This window comes from Molothrus aeneus, chromosome 6 (assembly GCF_037042795.1).
Source record: "Molothrus aeneus isolate 106 chromosome 6, BPBGC_Maene_1.0, whole genome shotgun sequence".
NCBI lineage: Eukaryota > Metazoa > Chordata > Aves > Passeriformes > Icteridae > Molothrus > Molothrus aeneus.
Genome location: NC_089651.1, coordinates 53,251,718 through 53,270,170, shown reverse-complemented (window position 1 = coordinate 53,270,170; position 18,453 = coordinate 53,251,718). Strand labels below are relative to the sequence as shown.

At 36.1% G+C, this 18,453-nt stretch overlaps 1 protein-coding gene across 3 annotated transcripts in view; it reads left to right on the top strand.

The window, feature by feature from the left end:
* Positions 1–18,453, top strand: part of PPP1R13B (protein phosphatase 1 regulatory subunit 13B) — a 69,536-nt gene that overhangs the window by 29,444 nt on the left and 21,639 nt on the right. For all 3 annotated transcript variants that reach the window (XM_066551367.1, XM_066551365.1, XM_066551366.1), the window contains exons 3-4: positions 2,603–2,722; positions 4,199–4,266. In XM_066551367.1, coding sequence (XP_066407464.1) covers positions 2,603–2,722; positions 4,199–4,266 — 188 coding nt within the window. The remainder of the gene's footprint in view (positions 1–2,602; positions 2,723–4,198; positions 4,267–18,453) is intronic.

Below are 18,453 nucleotides of genomic sequence, written 5' to 3'. Positions count from 1 at the left end.
TGCAATTCTTTTCTGAAACATTGGTGCAGTATCCGTGTTTCAGATTTACAGGGTGTTTTGTTTTGGAATACTTAAAACTAGCCCATCCTCAAAACTTTTACTTGAAAGGAGTATAGCTCATTTCTCAAAAATATTTTAGAATCTTGATCCAGCTTAAAATCAAAGGCAGTTTTTTCAGGTAAGTATGGATGTATGCATTTATCATAGTTTTCTGTTTTGTTTTTCATGAAAACAAATATTCTCTAGATCATTTTTAATGTATTGCTAAAGTATAGGAATACAGCCTTTCTGTTATAACTCTACACCCATTTTCCTATTTAATGTTTTCGTCACACTCTCAGAATGCTCTCTTCTATTTAATTTTTTAAAATTATAATAAAGTTTGAAATAGTTTTGAGAAACCAGTTACTGACAAATATTTCTGAAGCTATAACAACTAGGAAAAAATTAACTGTAGTGTTTCTCTTTGCTTTGATTTGATTTTGGTTCTTAAAGAACAGGGATTTTCAGAAAATATCTCTTGTACTATTATACTACAAATATAAAATCATGCTTTCTTCTTGTGCTTCTTATAGATTTAAAGGATTTTAATTGTAGGAAGGAATGGGGATTTCAATTCTTGCCATGCCTTGTGTCAAGTGTTAATGTCCATTTCTTCTTCCTCTGAATTTCCTGAATTTATTTAGTGTAGCCAGGTTGCACAGAATGATTAGTGCTGCTCCATCTGTCTCTTCATGGTTTCAGTGATGTTGATGATGCTGTTACTACTTTAACCTGTTTTCTGTCTACTTCAGGATAACATCCCAAACTGGTTTTGTGAAAGAACTGCTAAACTAGTAGAAAACATCTTTGCCATTTCTTTCCATTGTCACTGTTTGAAATATATTAGTCTTAATTATTGAAGGTGCATTATGTAAATGACACCTCTTACTTTGACTGGTTCCTGGGATCAGGCCTTGCTTTTATTAGGAGACCAGCTCAACCAGGGGTGAAGCTGCAGCTATTCCTCACCATTCCATAATTAGTCCAGCCCTGTTACAGCTGGGTTTGTCCAGCAATTTTTTCTGTTTGGGAGAAATTCCTGAAGATTCATATCTTGTGCTCTAAAGTCTCTGAACTAAACCACTTAAATATTTTTACATTCAGTGATCTTTAGAAGACTCTTGCTGCACTTTTAATGGATATGCTTCAAAGCACTTGAAACCTTACTTTACTTTAGAAGTTGAAAAACCTGAAAATCATGCTTTTAAAATTCCTTTTCAAGAACTGAGTAGTAATAAGCTACTGACCTTATTCTTGTGTGCTTAAACATTATTGGCAATGTTTCTATGATACCACTTGAGTGAGGGACAGGAAGAAGTGAAGCAAATCATCAATTTTTTAAATGTAGTTGTTGGTTTGGTTTTGGGTGGGGGGAAGTTTTTTTTTCAAGAGAAATAACCAGTCACCTGATGAATATGATTAGTTTGTGGTTTGAATGACCCTTCCCCACTGAAAGCAGCTAGATCTAACTGTGGCTAAATTGTGTTAATCACATACCCACTTGACATGACATATTTTGACAAAAGTTTATTGTATTAAATGCATTGTAAAACTATCGATTAAATTGTATTGGGTTTTAACAATTTGTGAATTGGTTTTCCCAAGCCCTTTCCAAGATTGCTCTTATATCTTTGAATCATTTTGACTTCTAATGTCAAATAAGTGAAGTATGAAATGGATAACAGAGGTACTTTTCCTGGTAGGAGATAGTGTGGTTGGGGTTTTGGAGGCCAAAAGTATTTTGCTTTTAACAACAAAGTATAGTATGTAAAACAATAAAATTTTATTCTGGTTAGAAGATATATTTTGGTTCCTTAGCAAGTATTAGATCTTAAAATGGGGATTTTATTATCTTAATAAAAACAACTGGTAATAAATGCAAGTGTAATTATGGAAGCAGTGAAAAACTTGTCTTCTTAAATGTATTTTCATTTTGAAATACTAAATATATAGTGTGCAGTCTCTTACTAACAATATGTATGATCAATTTAGAAGAAAAATAATTACTACATGCAAATGTTTTCTTGGGGAGAAGCAAAGAGACTGACTGTTGCATAGAACTTAGTCTTTATTTGTTCAAAGAGTTGCCAGTAATTCCACATATACTGGAAGTTAGTGTCTGGCAAAGTTTATTAGAGTGGGAGTACCTGCTCTAGTACTTAGAAGATTAAATGTCAATATAATGATAAGGCTTTTTGTCTGTGTGGAAACCCAGAGGTACAAATTGAATGAACCATTTTAATAATAGAACAAATGGCCCATTTGGTGTTGATGGGGAGCAAAGTTGCTATTTCCTAAATTAGTGTTCCTAAACACTGGTATGGATTTGCAAGCTGGTTCTGTAGTCCTGTGGAGCAGCAAGCTGTGTTACAGTGACAGGCCAGCTTTTAATACCATACATCCAGTGGATGCCTGTTTCTTAGACTTCATGTGAGACAAAATGCATCAGGTAGGTTGAATTGCTACCAGAAAGGACATTCTGACTATTAATAAGAGTTCTGTATAACACTGCTTGATTGTAAGGAGTTGTGATGAGGTTTTTTTGGTTTTGTGCTTGCAGAGCGCCCCATACCCTTTGACCACATGATGTATGACCACCTGCAGAAGTGGGGGCCCCGCAGGGAAGAGGTGAAATTTTTTCTTCGTCATGAAGAGTCGCCAGCTGAAAGCAATGAACAGAGTAAGTACATTTATCCTGTAGTGTTGTGACTAAAACAGATTTTAAAAGATTTCTGAAGTGTTTGGTTTTCAGTTCTTTCAGTGAACCTCAGTGGTTATATGTAATACAAGTTCCTTGTACCAAAGCCATTTTAAACCTTCCTCAGGGGCACCTTTATTCTTGTTCTTGTGCACCAGTTCTCTTCTTTAGAATAATTTTTACCAGTCTGTTGAGTAACAGCAAGATCTGTTTGTATTCTGCTTAATTTGGATCCAAAAAAGTTGGTGGATATTAGAGACTTGATGTAGTTTTTTCTTATTGAGAGTCCCTACATTTTGAGAGGGTAGAATGGTTCTTTTTTCTTCTTTCAGTTGCACAGAGAAAGACTTGGTAAACTCCGTTGCCTCCTTTAAAAACTCAGATCTGTTTTACAGACATCACTGGCAGAGGTTTCAGTGCCTTTGCTTTCTCAATACTTCATGTAGGTATATTTAATAGTCAGGAAAATTTGCATCTTGAAAAATTGCTGGTCTGCTTGGTTCTATAGGAGAAGTGTTTATATGAAGCAGTGCCCTATGAAGTGGGGTTTCTTAAAAGACTGGAAGAAAAAAATAGAAGTGTTTTAGCTTTCTGAACTTACTGGGGTAGACTGTACTTAATCTGTGAGAAGATTTTTGAGACTGTAGACTTAATGGCTGTCAGACTGTCTGAAGGACAGGAAAGGTGTCTCAGTGAGGTGTGTTTGCATGCCCAGATTATCCTGACTCATTCAACTAATCTGACTGCTTTTAACAACAGGATTTCAAGTCTTTGAGTCCTTATTGCTTTCAGCTGAGGCTTCCCTTATTTTTAAGTGGTTCCGGCTTGTTTTGAATGCAGAAGTAGGAGACCCAAAAATGTGTGACAGATTTGTATTAATTGGATACTTTGTAAAATAGTCTATTATCCTTTGGGCAATACAAATATAAAGTATGTTAAGAAATTTAAGATACACTTAAAGCCAAAGAATTTCAATGTGCAAGGAAAGCATTGCTCCTGAACCATGCTTGCAAGGCTTTTTAATTCATCACTGAGCTATGGATAGATTTCTAGATTAAAGTTGTTTATAAGTTAGACATTAGAAAAACTTCCTCTACTATCTTAATTTATAATGTGTTCAGTTGAAGCTACTGCTTCTTATGGACACAAAATATAAAACCTGAGTACATTGCTCTTCATGACATTTTGCCTAAAGAGAAGTTAGGAAAATAGAACTGCATGTCTGTACTTTTAACTGAGGAATTCTGTGAAGTCAAGGCTTTATTTCTGCTGGTTCACTCCTTACAAAAAGTAACTTTACTAAGAAAGAGTTGGAACTAACAGAATAAAAATTCACAGGTAAAAGCTTGATACAAGTTCTTGAACAGAATTCTCAGAACATATGAGAACAGACTCAAGAGTAAAATGCATTTGTGTTGAAAACTGAACTTTGCAGTAAGAGTGATGCTTTACTTTTAGGTGGACGTCAAGCCCAAAATCAAAGAAATGGCATAAATATACCTGTGGAGAAACGAACAGAGAATGGGGTATGTAATACGTCTTAAAGGTTTGGATCAACACCACTCAAACACTTCGTGTTTTAAAAATTATTACTTTTCAAGGTGTGTTATGATGGGAACTGGTAAAAATGTATTGATTTTGATTTTGTTAGAAAATGAATGGAACAATGTGTCTTTCTTTTTCATCAACTACTCTGAATTTTCTGTCTAGAAAGAAATTATGTGATGTGAGAAGCTCTGGAGTTTTATTAGTTCATGTTCTAATCTGTTGTATTCATTCTGTGTGAAGTAAAAACAAGCAACATTATTCTTTTATGCTTATATTGCCTGTCCACATATTTTTTTGTTGATTTATCTCACTGGTACTGATTCATGACATATTGTTATATGTTGAAACATGAGGATGTATCTATGAATTGGGATTTTTCAGATGCTGGTAGAAGAGCTTGCACACACCTCAGAGCCATCATTTTCTACTGGCTTTATGCACTTGATTAATTTCTACACATGGAGGTTTTTTAACTAATATATTACTAGGTTTCTAATTAAAAATACAAATTACATACCATAGGCAACTTGTGATTCCTGGCTTGAACATTTTCTCTTTTATACATAAAACATAGTATATCTCTTTCAAAATTAACATGGCTTAAAAGCCTTCTACTCCTGAGCTGAAACTCTCATTACTTTCTTCTCTCTTGTCTTATCTTCAATACTCATGAAGATTCTACAAAGCATAGTCTGTTCTTGTTTGTTCAGGACCATTCTGCTGCCTTTACCAAGACACTCCAGCTATAGTTAGCTATTTTTAAACATTTTAAAATTTCAATAAACATGTTTGAACTCACCAATTCATAGTTACATTGTCTCAATGAAGCACTGTCACTTTATCAATGTGCATATGGTTCTTTCTCAGAGTAAAATAATACTTAAAACTTAAAAGCAAACAAATCAGTTTTTTCAAGCTGAAAATCTTAAAAACAATTGTGCAGATTCAACAGTTCTGTGTTTGTATATTGCCTGATAATTAACATTTAAAATTCACACACTCTCCCATGCAGACAGAGTTGTTCAGTCAGTTTGCAGGTCTTTGCAGCTTGTTTTGTGTATGGCATGTGGACCTAGAGGTAGGAATTTTTTCCCTATTCACAACAGTTAATCACGTATTGCTTTCCTTTTCTGTAGAGAGCACTGGCTGATAGCCTCTGCTGCATGGATCCGTTTATCCTGCTGCCATTGTCATATTGACAATGTAGTGAGATCATGGTGCTCTGAAGTGCTGGGGGAATATAACTCTTTCATGACCTCCCCTGATCTACTCCTCTGTGTGGGTTGTAGCTCAGATACTACATTTGAGATGTAGGATATTTGGAAATTAGGACTGGCATGTGCAGAATGCCTTACAGTCTCACTTCTTGCCAGGGCTAAGCTCTATGGTAGCATGGCTCTGTATTGAATTGAATTTGCTGTGAGTGTTAGGGGTAAAGCTCAGACTTGATAACTTGAATAATACTTGTATCTTCATTCCATTGAAGATACTTCTTTTTCTTTTGTTTTTTTGTAAATCCCAAAAGTTGGCCACAAAATTAAAATTTGTTGGGGAACTGATCACTTTATAAAGGAGTTTTACCAGGTGTAGGAAATAAACTGTATTAAATACCAGGTTTATGAAAATAGAAGAAAGACTAAAACCTTAGGGTGTTATAGTAATGTAAAAATGTAGTGGGTTTTATGCTAAAAATGGTACAAATTAGGTTTTGGAAGTGTTTAAAACTAAGATTTTCAATTGTGCTAAGTTTTAAATCAGAGGGGGAGGGGGAAAAAGAGGTGGCTTCAGGATCAAGGATTTAATCAGCTTACACTTACGTAATGCATTAGGCTTATTCATTGTTGCTGGCAATGCTGAATGTTAGACTGGCCCTAAAATCAACACAAACCAATGGAACATTGAAGACAGCTCAGATTTTACCAAATACTCTGCATTCAGGTATATTTTTGTTATGTGTACCTGCTTTAAGGAAATAGTTGATTTCTTGCTTAATATTGGGTAGAGCTGTGTGATATGCATAGAAAACTTTAAGATGAATGTTAGTTTAATTGATTGAACCAATAGTCTTGGAAAAAATTATGGGCAATCTATCCAGTTAAATTTAGATGATTCTATTAATTGGCATTTTGTCGTATGCAGTAAGATTTTTTTGTTGTTGTTCTTTGAAACTATATGTGCTTGAGCAGCAATTACTAAAATAATGGTTATCTTAAAATCACATTATGTAAATGCTTAAATTTTATTAGATTATTTTTCAAGTTAAAAATAGAATAGGCTAAGTCTCTTCCAGCAGTGAAACATTTGTTGTAAAAAGAATACTTACCTGTAAGTATTCATCTGGGAGCTTTGCATTCTGCATAACAAAGTCTAAAAGAAAAACTCAGTGAGGTTTTGTGAACTGACAAGTGCTCTTATTCCAGAGGTGACCTTTTGGGGTTTGCTTTTTGTTTACAACTTTCTTTCTTAGAAGTGGAATTGTGGTGTAGTCAGGACCTGATCTTTATGCCAGTACACAAAGGTACAGATGAGTGAAGATCAGACTTACATAACTAAACATTTCCTTTTGCCAGGGAGACTGGACAGTGTCTCAGGAGGGATTCTCTTCTCTGAGAACAGCTGCCTCTTCCTCTGCTTCCTTTCTTTAGCTTGTGTAACTGAGCCAATTGGAGCTGAACACGAGTTGTAACAAGGGGAATTCTAAATAAATAAGGGAAAAAATGTTTTATCATTGAGAGTAACAGATATTGGAACAGACTCTTCAGAGTCTGTGGAATGTTGATCTAGCTGAATAAAGTCCTGAGCAGTCTGAATTGCTCCAGTCAGGGCTTATTGAACCAGATGACTTCCAGAGGCTCCTTTCTACCTAAATCATTCTTTGATTTTGTGATTGGTGGCCATGAAACAGTGGTCATCCAAATGCTGGCTCTTGTTTGCTTTCAGATGTGCTAGCATGATCCAAGCATCATTCCACAGAAGCAGCAGCAGTCTGTGAACAGTGAGGCAGAGCAAATATAGGTGAAACCACTGGGGGTCAGTGGCAGACAGGAGAGGGACTGGGGAGCCCCATCCCAGCTGAGCTGCCAGCCCTCAGCAGGAGCTGTGGATCCGATGCTGCTCTCCCAGAAAGAGCACCAACTGGATAATAACAGTTGTCCAGGTGAAAAGGTAATCAGATAACCCAGAAATTTCTTGGAGATGAGAAAACAGGAAAACAGATGTAGTCCGGGGGGAAAAAAGGGATGTGGTACAGGAACATGACAGAAGTCAAATGTGTTGGACTGCATAAAAGTAGATTCGTGTAATGAAAACAGACTGTATATGAGGAAATACTCATTTGCTGTAGTTGCTTATATATAAATAATAATGGATTTTATATATAAACTATTTTATACATAATCATTTACTTGGGGAGCATAAAATCTCAGTTTGTGGTCTCTGGTGCCAATTTTTTAAACTTATTTTTGCTGTTTCTAAAGTTGCTTCCCTGATTTAGAGAGAATGATATCAATAAGACTTTTTCTTAATGGATGTTGACTGGAGCCTTTGCCAAGAAATACAAAGTGGAACCTCATTTTATCTCACTACAGAATTTGTGTTAACATTAGTATAAAGGAAATTTGTGTAGAGGAAGAAAACTTGACCATCATCCCAAACCAGAGACATACTCCTGCAAATTTTCTTAGTATTGAAGCTGTGACCAGTAGATGAAGTTGAGTGTTAAAAGTTTTGTGCTGATTAGATAACAGAACTCATGTTCCCTGTTTCTGTTAAAGTGTCTCAAATCAGGCTTTTAGCAAAAATTACATCAGGTAGTCCAGCTGTTTTAGTATCAGGAGAATCTTATACTGAGGGAATTCTTAAGGATATTCCATTAACAGATGTGTAAGAACTTCTACATATGTGTATACACAAGGCAGTTTTTTGTAGCACTGATTTAATTTCAAAGAGTGTATGGTTGCTGATGGAGTCTCTGTATTCCACTCCATCATGACAGCAGGAAAGCTACACTGCTTTTGAGTGCCTGTGGTGTGATTTGTCCCATTCTGTGCTTAGAGATTAGATAGATTTACAAGTGGGGCCAAAATCCCTGAATAGAATTATAAATTGTTCATTAGTTTCAACCATTTCATCCATATGAGTGTGACCAGATAAAAAGGCATTAAACATCTAATGTACATTGTGTTATGGGGGGCCATTTACAAGTATTCTTGCTCAAGCTACATCAAATCTAATTGTGAGGAAAAAGGCAAGCAAGACACATTTTTAACAGAAGTAATAAACTCAGATGAGAAATACATTATATGTATTTGCTTGAAGTTTCTCATTTGAACTATTGAAGGATAAAGAGCTTAGTCTGGATAGAAGTTGTTCTTCAAAGCTGAGCTGCAAATTCAATTTAATATAAGCTTGTAAGTATTAAGCACTCTGTTTATAACATTTAACAGTGTGCTTGGAAGGGGCTGCCATTCACATAGGGCAGGTTTTAATCAAATTTGTTTAAAATGAACAAAAACTATGTCACTCTTGAAATTTAGATTCAGGTGTCTCCTAGCAATGTCAAAGCAAATAATTCAATTAAAAGATGATTTTAAACAATTTAGGCACAAACAATTCTAACAGTGTGCAGAAAAGTATTTTTTTCTGAAGAAATATTCAGGTTAGCTTCCTGGAATCTTTTGACCTTCTAATAAAAGGGTAATTAAATCAGATTCAAGTTTTCTTAGTTTTCTGCTGCAAATTTCTCTCTTGCTTTTGTTAAAAAGACAAAAACTTGTCTGCTGCTCCTGCTGTCAGAGATGTTCCCTTTTATAAGGTATAGATTCTGAAAATTGTTTATCTGTTAGAGAGGGAAGCCTTGCTGCCCCTACACCAACCTTTCACACCATCAAATTCCTAGTTCAGTTCCTAGCTCAGAGTTAATAGAGTTTGGATTCTCCACAGACTGATACAGTTCTTTAAGTCTGTCTGAAGCATTTTCCAGACAGCTGGCAGTATGTTGCTCTTCAAAAAAAAATAGAAAAACTAATCCAACTAAAGGATTTAAGGGAAAAAAATTAAATTAGGAAGCAGAAAAAAAAATTAAAGTCTAAAGCTAATTTTAATGCATACAAATAGCTTTTGAATTCTTGCCAGACTAGAAATCTGAGTATTTTCACACCTCAGTAAAGGATAGTTATGTAGGGGAACATCTCTAAAAGACTAATAATTGTGTGATCTTCTGGAAAGTATTTCTGTGAAGCTGTAGGGAATTCAAATGCTCTTGACCTCATACCTCCCTCTGAGGCCTCTTTTAAACCTTTTGGGCAGAATCACATCTTTCTTGGATTTGGAATAAAACTAGCATTTTAACTTGTCCTGTGCAATCTCCAATAAATTGCAGTCCATAATGGACAAAGTTAGTGTATGTTTAGATTTTGTGAGAATAATTTAATAGGTTTCATTCCACTTATTCTGTGGTTATTTTCCTATTACAATTTTAATTATATTAGGATTCGTTTATGACTAATACTCACTTCTAACATCTGACTTAGTTTGGTTTGATGAGTCTAAGGGTTATTTGACTAGCTGGGACCAGGGAGCATTCTTGGAACCCACTTGGAACCTTGTGAAAGGACTGTTTTCCTCCATGTCTTCTCCATGTAATTATGTAATTTTTAATCTCTGTCACTCCAGATACCAGATATCTATCTAGATGGCTGTGGATATGAGAGTCACAGTATCCAGACTTGTATCATACAGACATTTGCACACACTTATTTGCAGTGTATGGATTTTGTAGTTCTGCTGCTTCTCTGGGAATCAAAGAGAGTTCTGTTCAACAAGTTACAGGAACTGAATATGTGGTTTTCTAGTTCAGAACAACCAAGAGAAGTGTCCCCATTTTACAGAGGAGAAAATACCTAAACTGTACCACTTACTGAATCTCTATCTCTAGTTCCTGTTTTTGCAGATCTATCTTTGCTTTTCTTCATGGCTTTGCAGTTTTACAGCAATACTTTGCTGCAGATATCCATGGCAGGGGGAGGAGGAGTAGTCTGTATGTTTGTTTAAACTCTAACTATGGTATTTATTTTCCTGTGTTTGTGTTGTGGACATGGAGCAATACCATTCACTCTTTTCCCTGGATTTCTAAATAAATGAAGCATGTGAAGAATTGCTTCCAGTTGTGACTGCACATAGAGATCCTGAGCTGCTTGGCTCTTACATAAAGTTAGAACAATTGAGAATGAGTGTTTCAGCTGATCTATAACATTACACACATAAACTCAAATGTAAATGTAGTAAATGTTTACTTAAGTAAATGTTTTAAAAGGATGTTAAAAACATTTACTTTAAGTAAATGTTACTTAAAGACTTGTTATTTTTCTGAAGTGTTGCTCTGCAGCCCTTACACCCGCACTGTACACTTCAATGTCCTTTGTCACAGCTGTATCCTTTTGCAGTCACGTTAGTATCATTTTTAGTTAAACCAAATATTTTAGTATCAAGTTATTTTAAGGAAGTTGGGACTTGTCTTTTCTTTTATTTCTGTAGTTATAGGAGACTGCTTATGAAATTCACTGTGTGGCTCTGAGAGCTTAAATGTGAAAGTTTGAGAGTTTAGACTGCTGCTCTGACTCTGAACAGCTTTCAGTTCAGAGCAGGATACTTTACTGGTCCATGCAAGGCCAGCTATTCATTTTCAGTCCAAATTTAGAGTTCTGTCTTTTATATAGCTGTGTCATTTGCAGATCAGTGTTTTCTCTCATCTTTTCCATGGTCTCTGTGGTGTTTCTCATGCAGTGCTGCCGTGGCCTCCTTTCTCTGACACACCTTTCCATGTTCACAGACTTGCTCATTTAGTTTCCTGTCCATCTTGCCTCTGGACACCAGGCATACCTATTTCCCACCTGCATGTTTTTCCCAGGCGAGTGAACCTTTCTATTTCTCTGTTGTTTCTGCAGCTGCCTCCAGATCTAATGGTTGCTAAGTTTGTTCCCCCTGCAGTCTTCCTCAGATCAAAGCCAAGAAAAATGAAAGTCCCTCTGGCTAATTTAGGAGCAAGGGAGTTAAACTTGTTCTTCTCCTCATATTCCTAGTGGAGGATCGTACTCTACAGCTCATACCTTTACTTGCTTGCTAAAAATAAGCCTGCTCTTTATTCAGCTGGAATAGTCACTGTATTGTGCTTGGACATAGAGTTCTTCACTGTTCTTATGGAGACCCATTTGACTGGATCTCTTGTATAAGTGCAGTGAATCATGCTTGAATTACTTTCTTGAAAGAAGGAAGAGGGTGAACTTGCATGGCATTCGTGAGTTTGACAAGGTAAATTACAGCTTTTAATGTTTTGGGGTTTTATCTTCTGCAGTACCCTGATTTGTAAATACATAAGAAATTGTTAATGGGGTTTAGTGTTTTCTGTAATGTTTAATATTTAAAAATCCTTAGGTCTAGGTTTTGGCTTATTCCAGTCTTCTGTGGCTTGCAGATTCTTGATTTATGCTATTGCACACATGCTTTAGCTTTATTGCTGGCTCATATATTCATCTTGTTGCATGCAAGATTTAAGAAAAATCTGAATTATGTAGGGAAAAGCAAATAGCAAACTCTGGAAAGGTTATTTGCATAAAATTGTGGTATCTCTTGTGACTCTATTTGCCTTTAATCTTAGTCAGTCTCTGTTAATAAAGAAACTCTTTGTTAAGTTTCAGGTGGTATAGTTTGCTATTACTTTAAATGGTAAAATTGCATACAAAAAGCAATGATTTTTGTGATTTCTTTGGTATTCAGTTTTGGCCCAGCATTGGCAATACTACAAAAATACAAAGGCACAAATAATCCATGTGTTTCTCAAGCTAAATTGTCTATAGTCTTACACTTTTAGTTTAACCTGATAACTGTGACAGAACTGTATATTGCTCAACATTTTCCATTGAATATGAAAAGTGCAATGAATCAAGCTGATTATAGTTGACAGCTGGCTTGATCTTGCCGTGATTAGGTCTTTTACTGCTGGCAAAATCCACTAGCCTTTTCCGTTAGCTGATTGCTGATGAATGCAGAGAGACAGCTTTTCATATCGATAAAGAGTTTGGGGAAACCTGCATCCCATATGGAGGGAGATTAAAAGGCATCCTACCTACTATTGATTGCACTGAGCCAAACAGCCATGCAGGAACTCGTAAGATGCGCAGGGCTGTTGTTTTGGCTTGCTCACAACAAACTGTTAAACCAGTAGTGTAGACAGAAAAGAGCAAAAAGATGGAGCTGAAGCGTGTTGAAGCATCGGAAATGTTTACAGCTGACGGGCAGTGCTGCGAAATAAAGATGTGCTCTCTTGCAATTAGATGGGAAAATAGTGAACAGGTAATAAATTACTTTTTAAAATTTGTTTGTTTTGCACTTTGGTGGGCATGTTATTTAAGTGCTGTGCAGCTTTTGCACTTCAATTTAAATGATTTTGTGTTTAGTTGTCACATGACCAGAATGCAGACCAGCTTGGGTTTTGTAACACTTTATCTCTGAATTGAAATTTTTTATCAGATTTTCTTACATGCATTTACTATCGTTCTTATGTTTTAAGACTTTATCAAAAGCTCATTACTTCAAAATGTCGTGGTCAACTTTTGCCTTTAAGTTTGCTTTTATGGGAAGTACAAGTTGTACGCTAAGGTCACAACACATCTTTCAGTTACAGGATACTTACTTTCTGTGCTTCTGTGTTTTAGAAATGTTTCATTATACTATTCTTATATGAACAATATTACATCACAAAAACTTTTTGTTGAAACAATTAAGGGCAGAATAAACACAGAATTGGTGCTAAACATATTATTCAGACTAATAATAACTGCATCTTAATCATCCTTAGCAATCCTATCAGAATAAGCTGTTGCTCTCAGAAAAGACCCAGAATAATATAGTTCCAAGACCATTTCTAAAGGATCTAGACAGTGTATTTTCAATGTATATTGTAACTTGTCATGACTCAAAATCACTATGAGTAAAAGGATCAGTGTTGTAAAAAAGTCTAAGATTTTGTGTACAACTCATATTTCAACAAGAATGCATAATCTCTTTTAAGATTTTTTTTTAGGAGTATGAGGTTGATGTTTAATTAAAAATCAGCTACTGGGTATTTTAGCCAAGACTAAAATTAATATAAACATACTTAAGATTTCTGTGGCTGTTTAAAAGTGGCTGCAAGGACAAGGAAGAAAGTAGTGCTTTAAATAAACAAGTTTCAGATGCTACTTTCCTAGAAGTAATTTATAAGCAGTCTATTTCAGATGTAGCAGATGTTCAATATATGCTTAAATCCATTTCTAATTTTGAAAATCTATTCTAACATTGTTTTCATTTTTGTTAAGTTCTGTCTTTTCATAGCTATTCTGCTTAAAATAGCAGCCTCACTAAGAAAGTAATATGGGAAAACAGGAAATCTGGAGTCTGTAGCTTATACTGAGTAGACTTTAAACATTTTCTTATGGAGTGACTCATAAGCATGAGCAAATTGGAGGAATTACTAACAAGACAGTGTAGACTGAGAGAGGTTAAGATTTTTATCAGCTATAGATAATGTGACATTTTTCAGCAAACTGTGATGCAGTTGAAGCAACTTTATTGTAAGAAGCTGTTAGTGTCTTTATTTGCATGATGCAATAATATTTTATAATAGGATTTTGGGGTAAAATTACCTAATTCTGTTTGTGATGTTAATTGCAGCATTATTTTATTATCATGAGATATTACACACTAGTTAGATTTTCTTTAATTCCCAATATTCTGGGTATCTTTTCTGGGTTTAATTAGCTGTTCATTTCCATTAAGCTAAAAAAAGGCACGTGCTATTGTCATTGGATTCTTTAAAATGGATTTCTGCTATCGGCATGTTTCTGACCCAATTAAAAAAAATGCAAGGCTGAGCTGTGGATAAAGCCACTAAACTGGAAATAATGTCATCCATGTCGAGATCAGCAAAACTCTATTTTAGTTTAAATAAAAACAGATACTTTCTTTTGTCTTTTTATAGCATTACACATGAGTTTAGACAAAGGATTTTCAAGTAATTTGTTGTGTGTTTCACTAAGATCAGGTTTTATGGAAAATGTGGTCATTTCCATATGACCACATTTAATTTGATGATATATAGGGTCAATATATTTCAGAAATTTACAGAGGTCTGAATCACTAATCTTCAGTAGATGCTCCATCTCCTCCTATAGACCTCAGAGAGCAAAAGGAGGCCACATACTTTTCATGTAAGACCTATCTGATGCAGGAGTGACTTAATAAACTCAGAAATCTTCCATCTGTTTTCCTCATCACTACTGTTGTGCCAAGGACAGGTACCCAAGATGTGTGTTAGATATTCTCACCAGCAACCCTTAAGGCTTTGTTGCCAACTGGGCTTTTTAGAGCATCCCCCAAACTTTGTTATTTTGAATGCAGCTTAAGGCAAAGATGGAACATGTCTGGGCTTCTGCTGCTCATGTCCAGGTTAGCCTTGGAGAATTAGGAAGTCTTTTGGTAGATTCAGCAGGCAAAGTAAGCTGTTTCTTCCCCTCCTGCTCTGGCACTTCGGCGTTCTTCAGCCAGAAGTGTTATTCCTTTGCTGTAAATGCCACACAGGGAGGAAATGCAGGGATGGCCCACAGGGCTGAGAGCAGCCTGGTGTGGAGAGGCTGTGAATTGTCAGAGCACTGATCCCTATCTGGAATTCAGTGGCTGGAGAGCACTCCAACCTACCCCTTTTCATTTTATAGTTGTCATTCTGCTTTCTTCTGGGAAGATGTTCGTTTATGTAATACACTTCACTCCCTTTTTGCCCACATGCTTGTGTACCTAGTTCCAGATCTGCCAGTTCTGTTTGTCATATAGCCCTGTAGATTTCCAGGATTTGACAGCTCTGCAAAGGTAAATCCCTGGAGATAAATTTTGTATTCCCTCCTATGCCCTAGGATGTAAGAGCAACTTAAAACTGCTGTGGATTATGGAAAGCTGAGTCTTTCACTGTGTGCAGTAAAACCTAAGTATTTACTGTGCCTTTCCATGTAGCCATTTAAAACCTTCTCAGGAACAACTTGCAGCATCTTTCTCACCTGTGCTGTGCTCTCCTGTTAGGGTGGTGAAGATGTTTTCTTTTTGCCATGGCAGAATTGGATGTCTCCTCAATGAAGCCCACATGTGGGGTGTAAACTCTTTCATGAGCTCAAAGTTGTTGCTTCTTGGAATTTTTTTCTCTTGCAGTTTCTGCTTTTGATAGTACTGTGGTTTTGGTTTAGTGATGGGTGAATGCTGCCCCACCCCCTCAGTCTTTGATATGCTAGTTCTTACCCCATTTGGGTAAAGAGTGTTTCTTTCACATTTTTTCTCCTTGAGGATATGGTTACCTTTACTATCACAAGAAGGAAGATATGGAGGACTTCAGAGAAGTCCTTTTGATTTGGTTTTGTGGTTTTTTGTGGTTTGGTGTTTTGGGGTTTTTTTGTGGGTTTGTTTTTTTTTTTTTGTTATAAAGGTAATTTGGCCAAAATCTTCCTTATCTGTGTAACAGTTTTAGAGTGGCAGCCTATGTAAAGAATAAACAGTGGAGCTGGGCTGCAGGTGGGGTATCTGCTGCTTTGTTTTCAGTAGCTGCTCTGTATTGACTTTTTAATAAATTGGTTGAATACTGACAGAATGACAATATTGGTTTAATAAAGATGGTTGAAAGTAGTGCAGCACAAGCAAAAACTTTCTGTGTCACCATTTTGATGGGCAAAGCCAGAACCAGCTCTTCTGGGCTCCACGGTAGAAGCTAAGGCACAGATTTTTTAAACTCTGTGTGCTGGTTGTTCACATTTTAAGTGGCATTGACCTTGGCAGTTGGTGGTTTAACCTCAGATTAATTTCTGACTGTGACAAGAGAGGAACAGAGTGGTGGAACAAAGTAGAAGAAGAGAAGTACTATATGAGGGAGAAAGGATACAGGTGGTGGGGGGAAATGATAGGAAGAAGACTAGAAAATATGTGAGAGTTTATAGAACATGATTGAGTGTACAAGAATATGCACAGGAGAAGGTGGAGCTTGGCCAGTTTCAGGAAGCTTGAGTTACTTGAACCTGTGGTTCCTCATGCAGGGTTTGGGGAAGGGAACTTCAGAAGATTTGTGTGGGAGATGGGTGTGAACTAAAAAGAAGGAATAAATAGATAAGGGACGTTAATGACATGGTGGTTCTTGCAAACCTAGAAAAAGATCCAAAGAGATAGTATGCAGGAAATGATTAGTAAGTTCTTGTATTACTCTGCTTTGCTTTTTCAATTAGTTGGTTACATTATGCTTTAGTGGCTGGGTGTTGCTGAACCAAAGCATGAGACCACCAGTCCTATAAGACCACCAGCCCTTATAGTGGCCTGTAAAGCTTTTGAATATTTGGTTTTTCCTTTAAAGCTCTTCTGAAATCATAACAGTCTCAGATGTGGATTTAGTGTATGTTTTATTATTATTTTCAAAGTAACTGTTCTTACTAGTGCAAATTTAGAAAATTATCAGAAATAAGTATCTTCATGGGTTAAGCGTGGAGGCAAAAAAGATGCATAAAATCAGACCACATCCCAATTAATCATCTTTTAAAAAATAATTTATTCACAAGGTTGGTCTCATGGGGTTTTTATTTTAATATTGACATAATTAGATTCCTCTTAAAAGAGAGTTTTCTGTTGGGAGTAAAGACAAAAAACCACTGGAATCTGCCCTTATTGCTTCCATCCCTTGACTACAGTACATCCTGCTTGTCAAAGAAATATTTTAAGTTCAGGTGCAATTTTTCATTTACCATTGTGAGTTGCCAGTGAGTAAGCAATTCATAATAGCCCAGAAGTATGTAGACTGAGGAGTTTGTGATATTAAACAGTATAGAAAGGAAGGAGGAATAAGAAAATAAATTTTTAGAGTGACAAGACTAATATGTAGAAATAAATATTAAAGGAGTTTTGTTTCCTTAATTAAATGCCTAAGGTATGATTTGTTTTGAGGCTGCTTGTAAACTGGTTCCCAAACTGTTTAATTACTATTGTACTATTCATCTCACCTGTCTCAAAAATATTAATCATCAAATGGTAAAATATTAGCTTGTAGTAGGAAGATGATGTCAGAAGCTGAAACTCGAGTTCATTACAAATGCTATCTTTCATCATGCCCTTTTAAAATGCATGTTAAATAACATAGGTATAATTTTTTTAAGATCCCCATCAATATTAAGAAATTGGTGAATATAGGTGTAAATTACTCTTGCCTATGTGGGACATACACAATACTTCTCAGTGCCTAATAATGCAGTGTTTGCTTTATGGCATTTCATTTAGGAGCTCATCCCTGTGTAAATGCTGCTGTGAATCAATGAGAAGAAATTTACAATTCAGCAAAACTGTCTGCTTTGATGTATCACCATGTAGCAAATGAATCTGTGGAATCTGGAGGAGTAGGTATTTGTAGTGGCTTTTTAGTACCTCCTTCAGAATTCAGTTCTGTAGGAGGTCTGGTTCCCTTGCTGCAGGAGAAAGGAGGAGGTCTGGACCTTAAATGTGATAGGCTCGTGTTTGTTATGAGAGGTGAGTGTCTTGACTTGGTGGATGGAATTGCTAATTGCTGCTAGGAGCAGCACAAATGTAAGAATCTGAGAAACCAGCAGCCTCGTTAAGGAGCTGGAAGCGCAGAGCTGTCTTTGCCTGGCGTAGCCTGAGGTTCTGGAGGACTGAGACAGGCTTTTTCTCTGTGGTGGTGTTTGCATACACATTATTACAAGCAGACTCAACTAATATGAAGTGCTCTGAACTAATCAATTTAACTAGATCTCGGCAAGAGAAGGATTCAGTGGTTTTCAGTGTTTCAAAAATGAAGCTGTGCTGATTTGGAGACCTGAAACCAGCAACAGTCTATCTGAAAATAACTGATTTGATGTTGAAGAGGACTTCTGTTCATGCTGTTTGCTGCTTTTGCCATGTGGATGAAAAGGAGAAAACTGCGAGTGAAGTTACAGGTTCAAGGATGTGTTTCCTTAGCTATTTTTTGTCCCTAAGTATAGTGTAGCTCTTGAAGTGAAAGGGATACATATTGGTATTCAGTGAGGTGAACATTAAAAGATTTCTCATAGGGTTTTTATATTTAAATGGTTAATTATCACTGTTTCCCATGTTCTTGT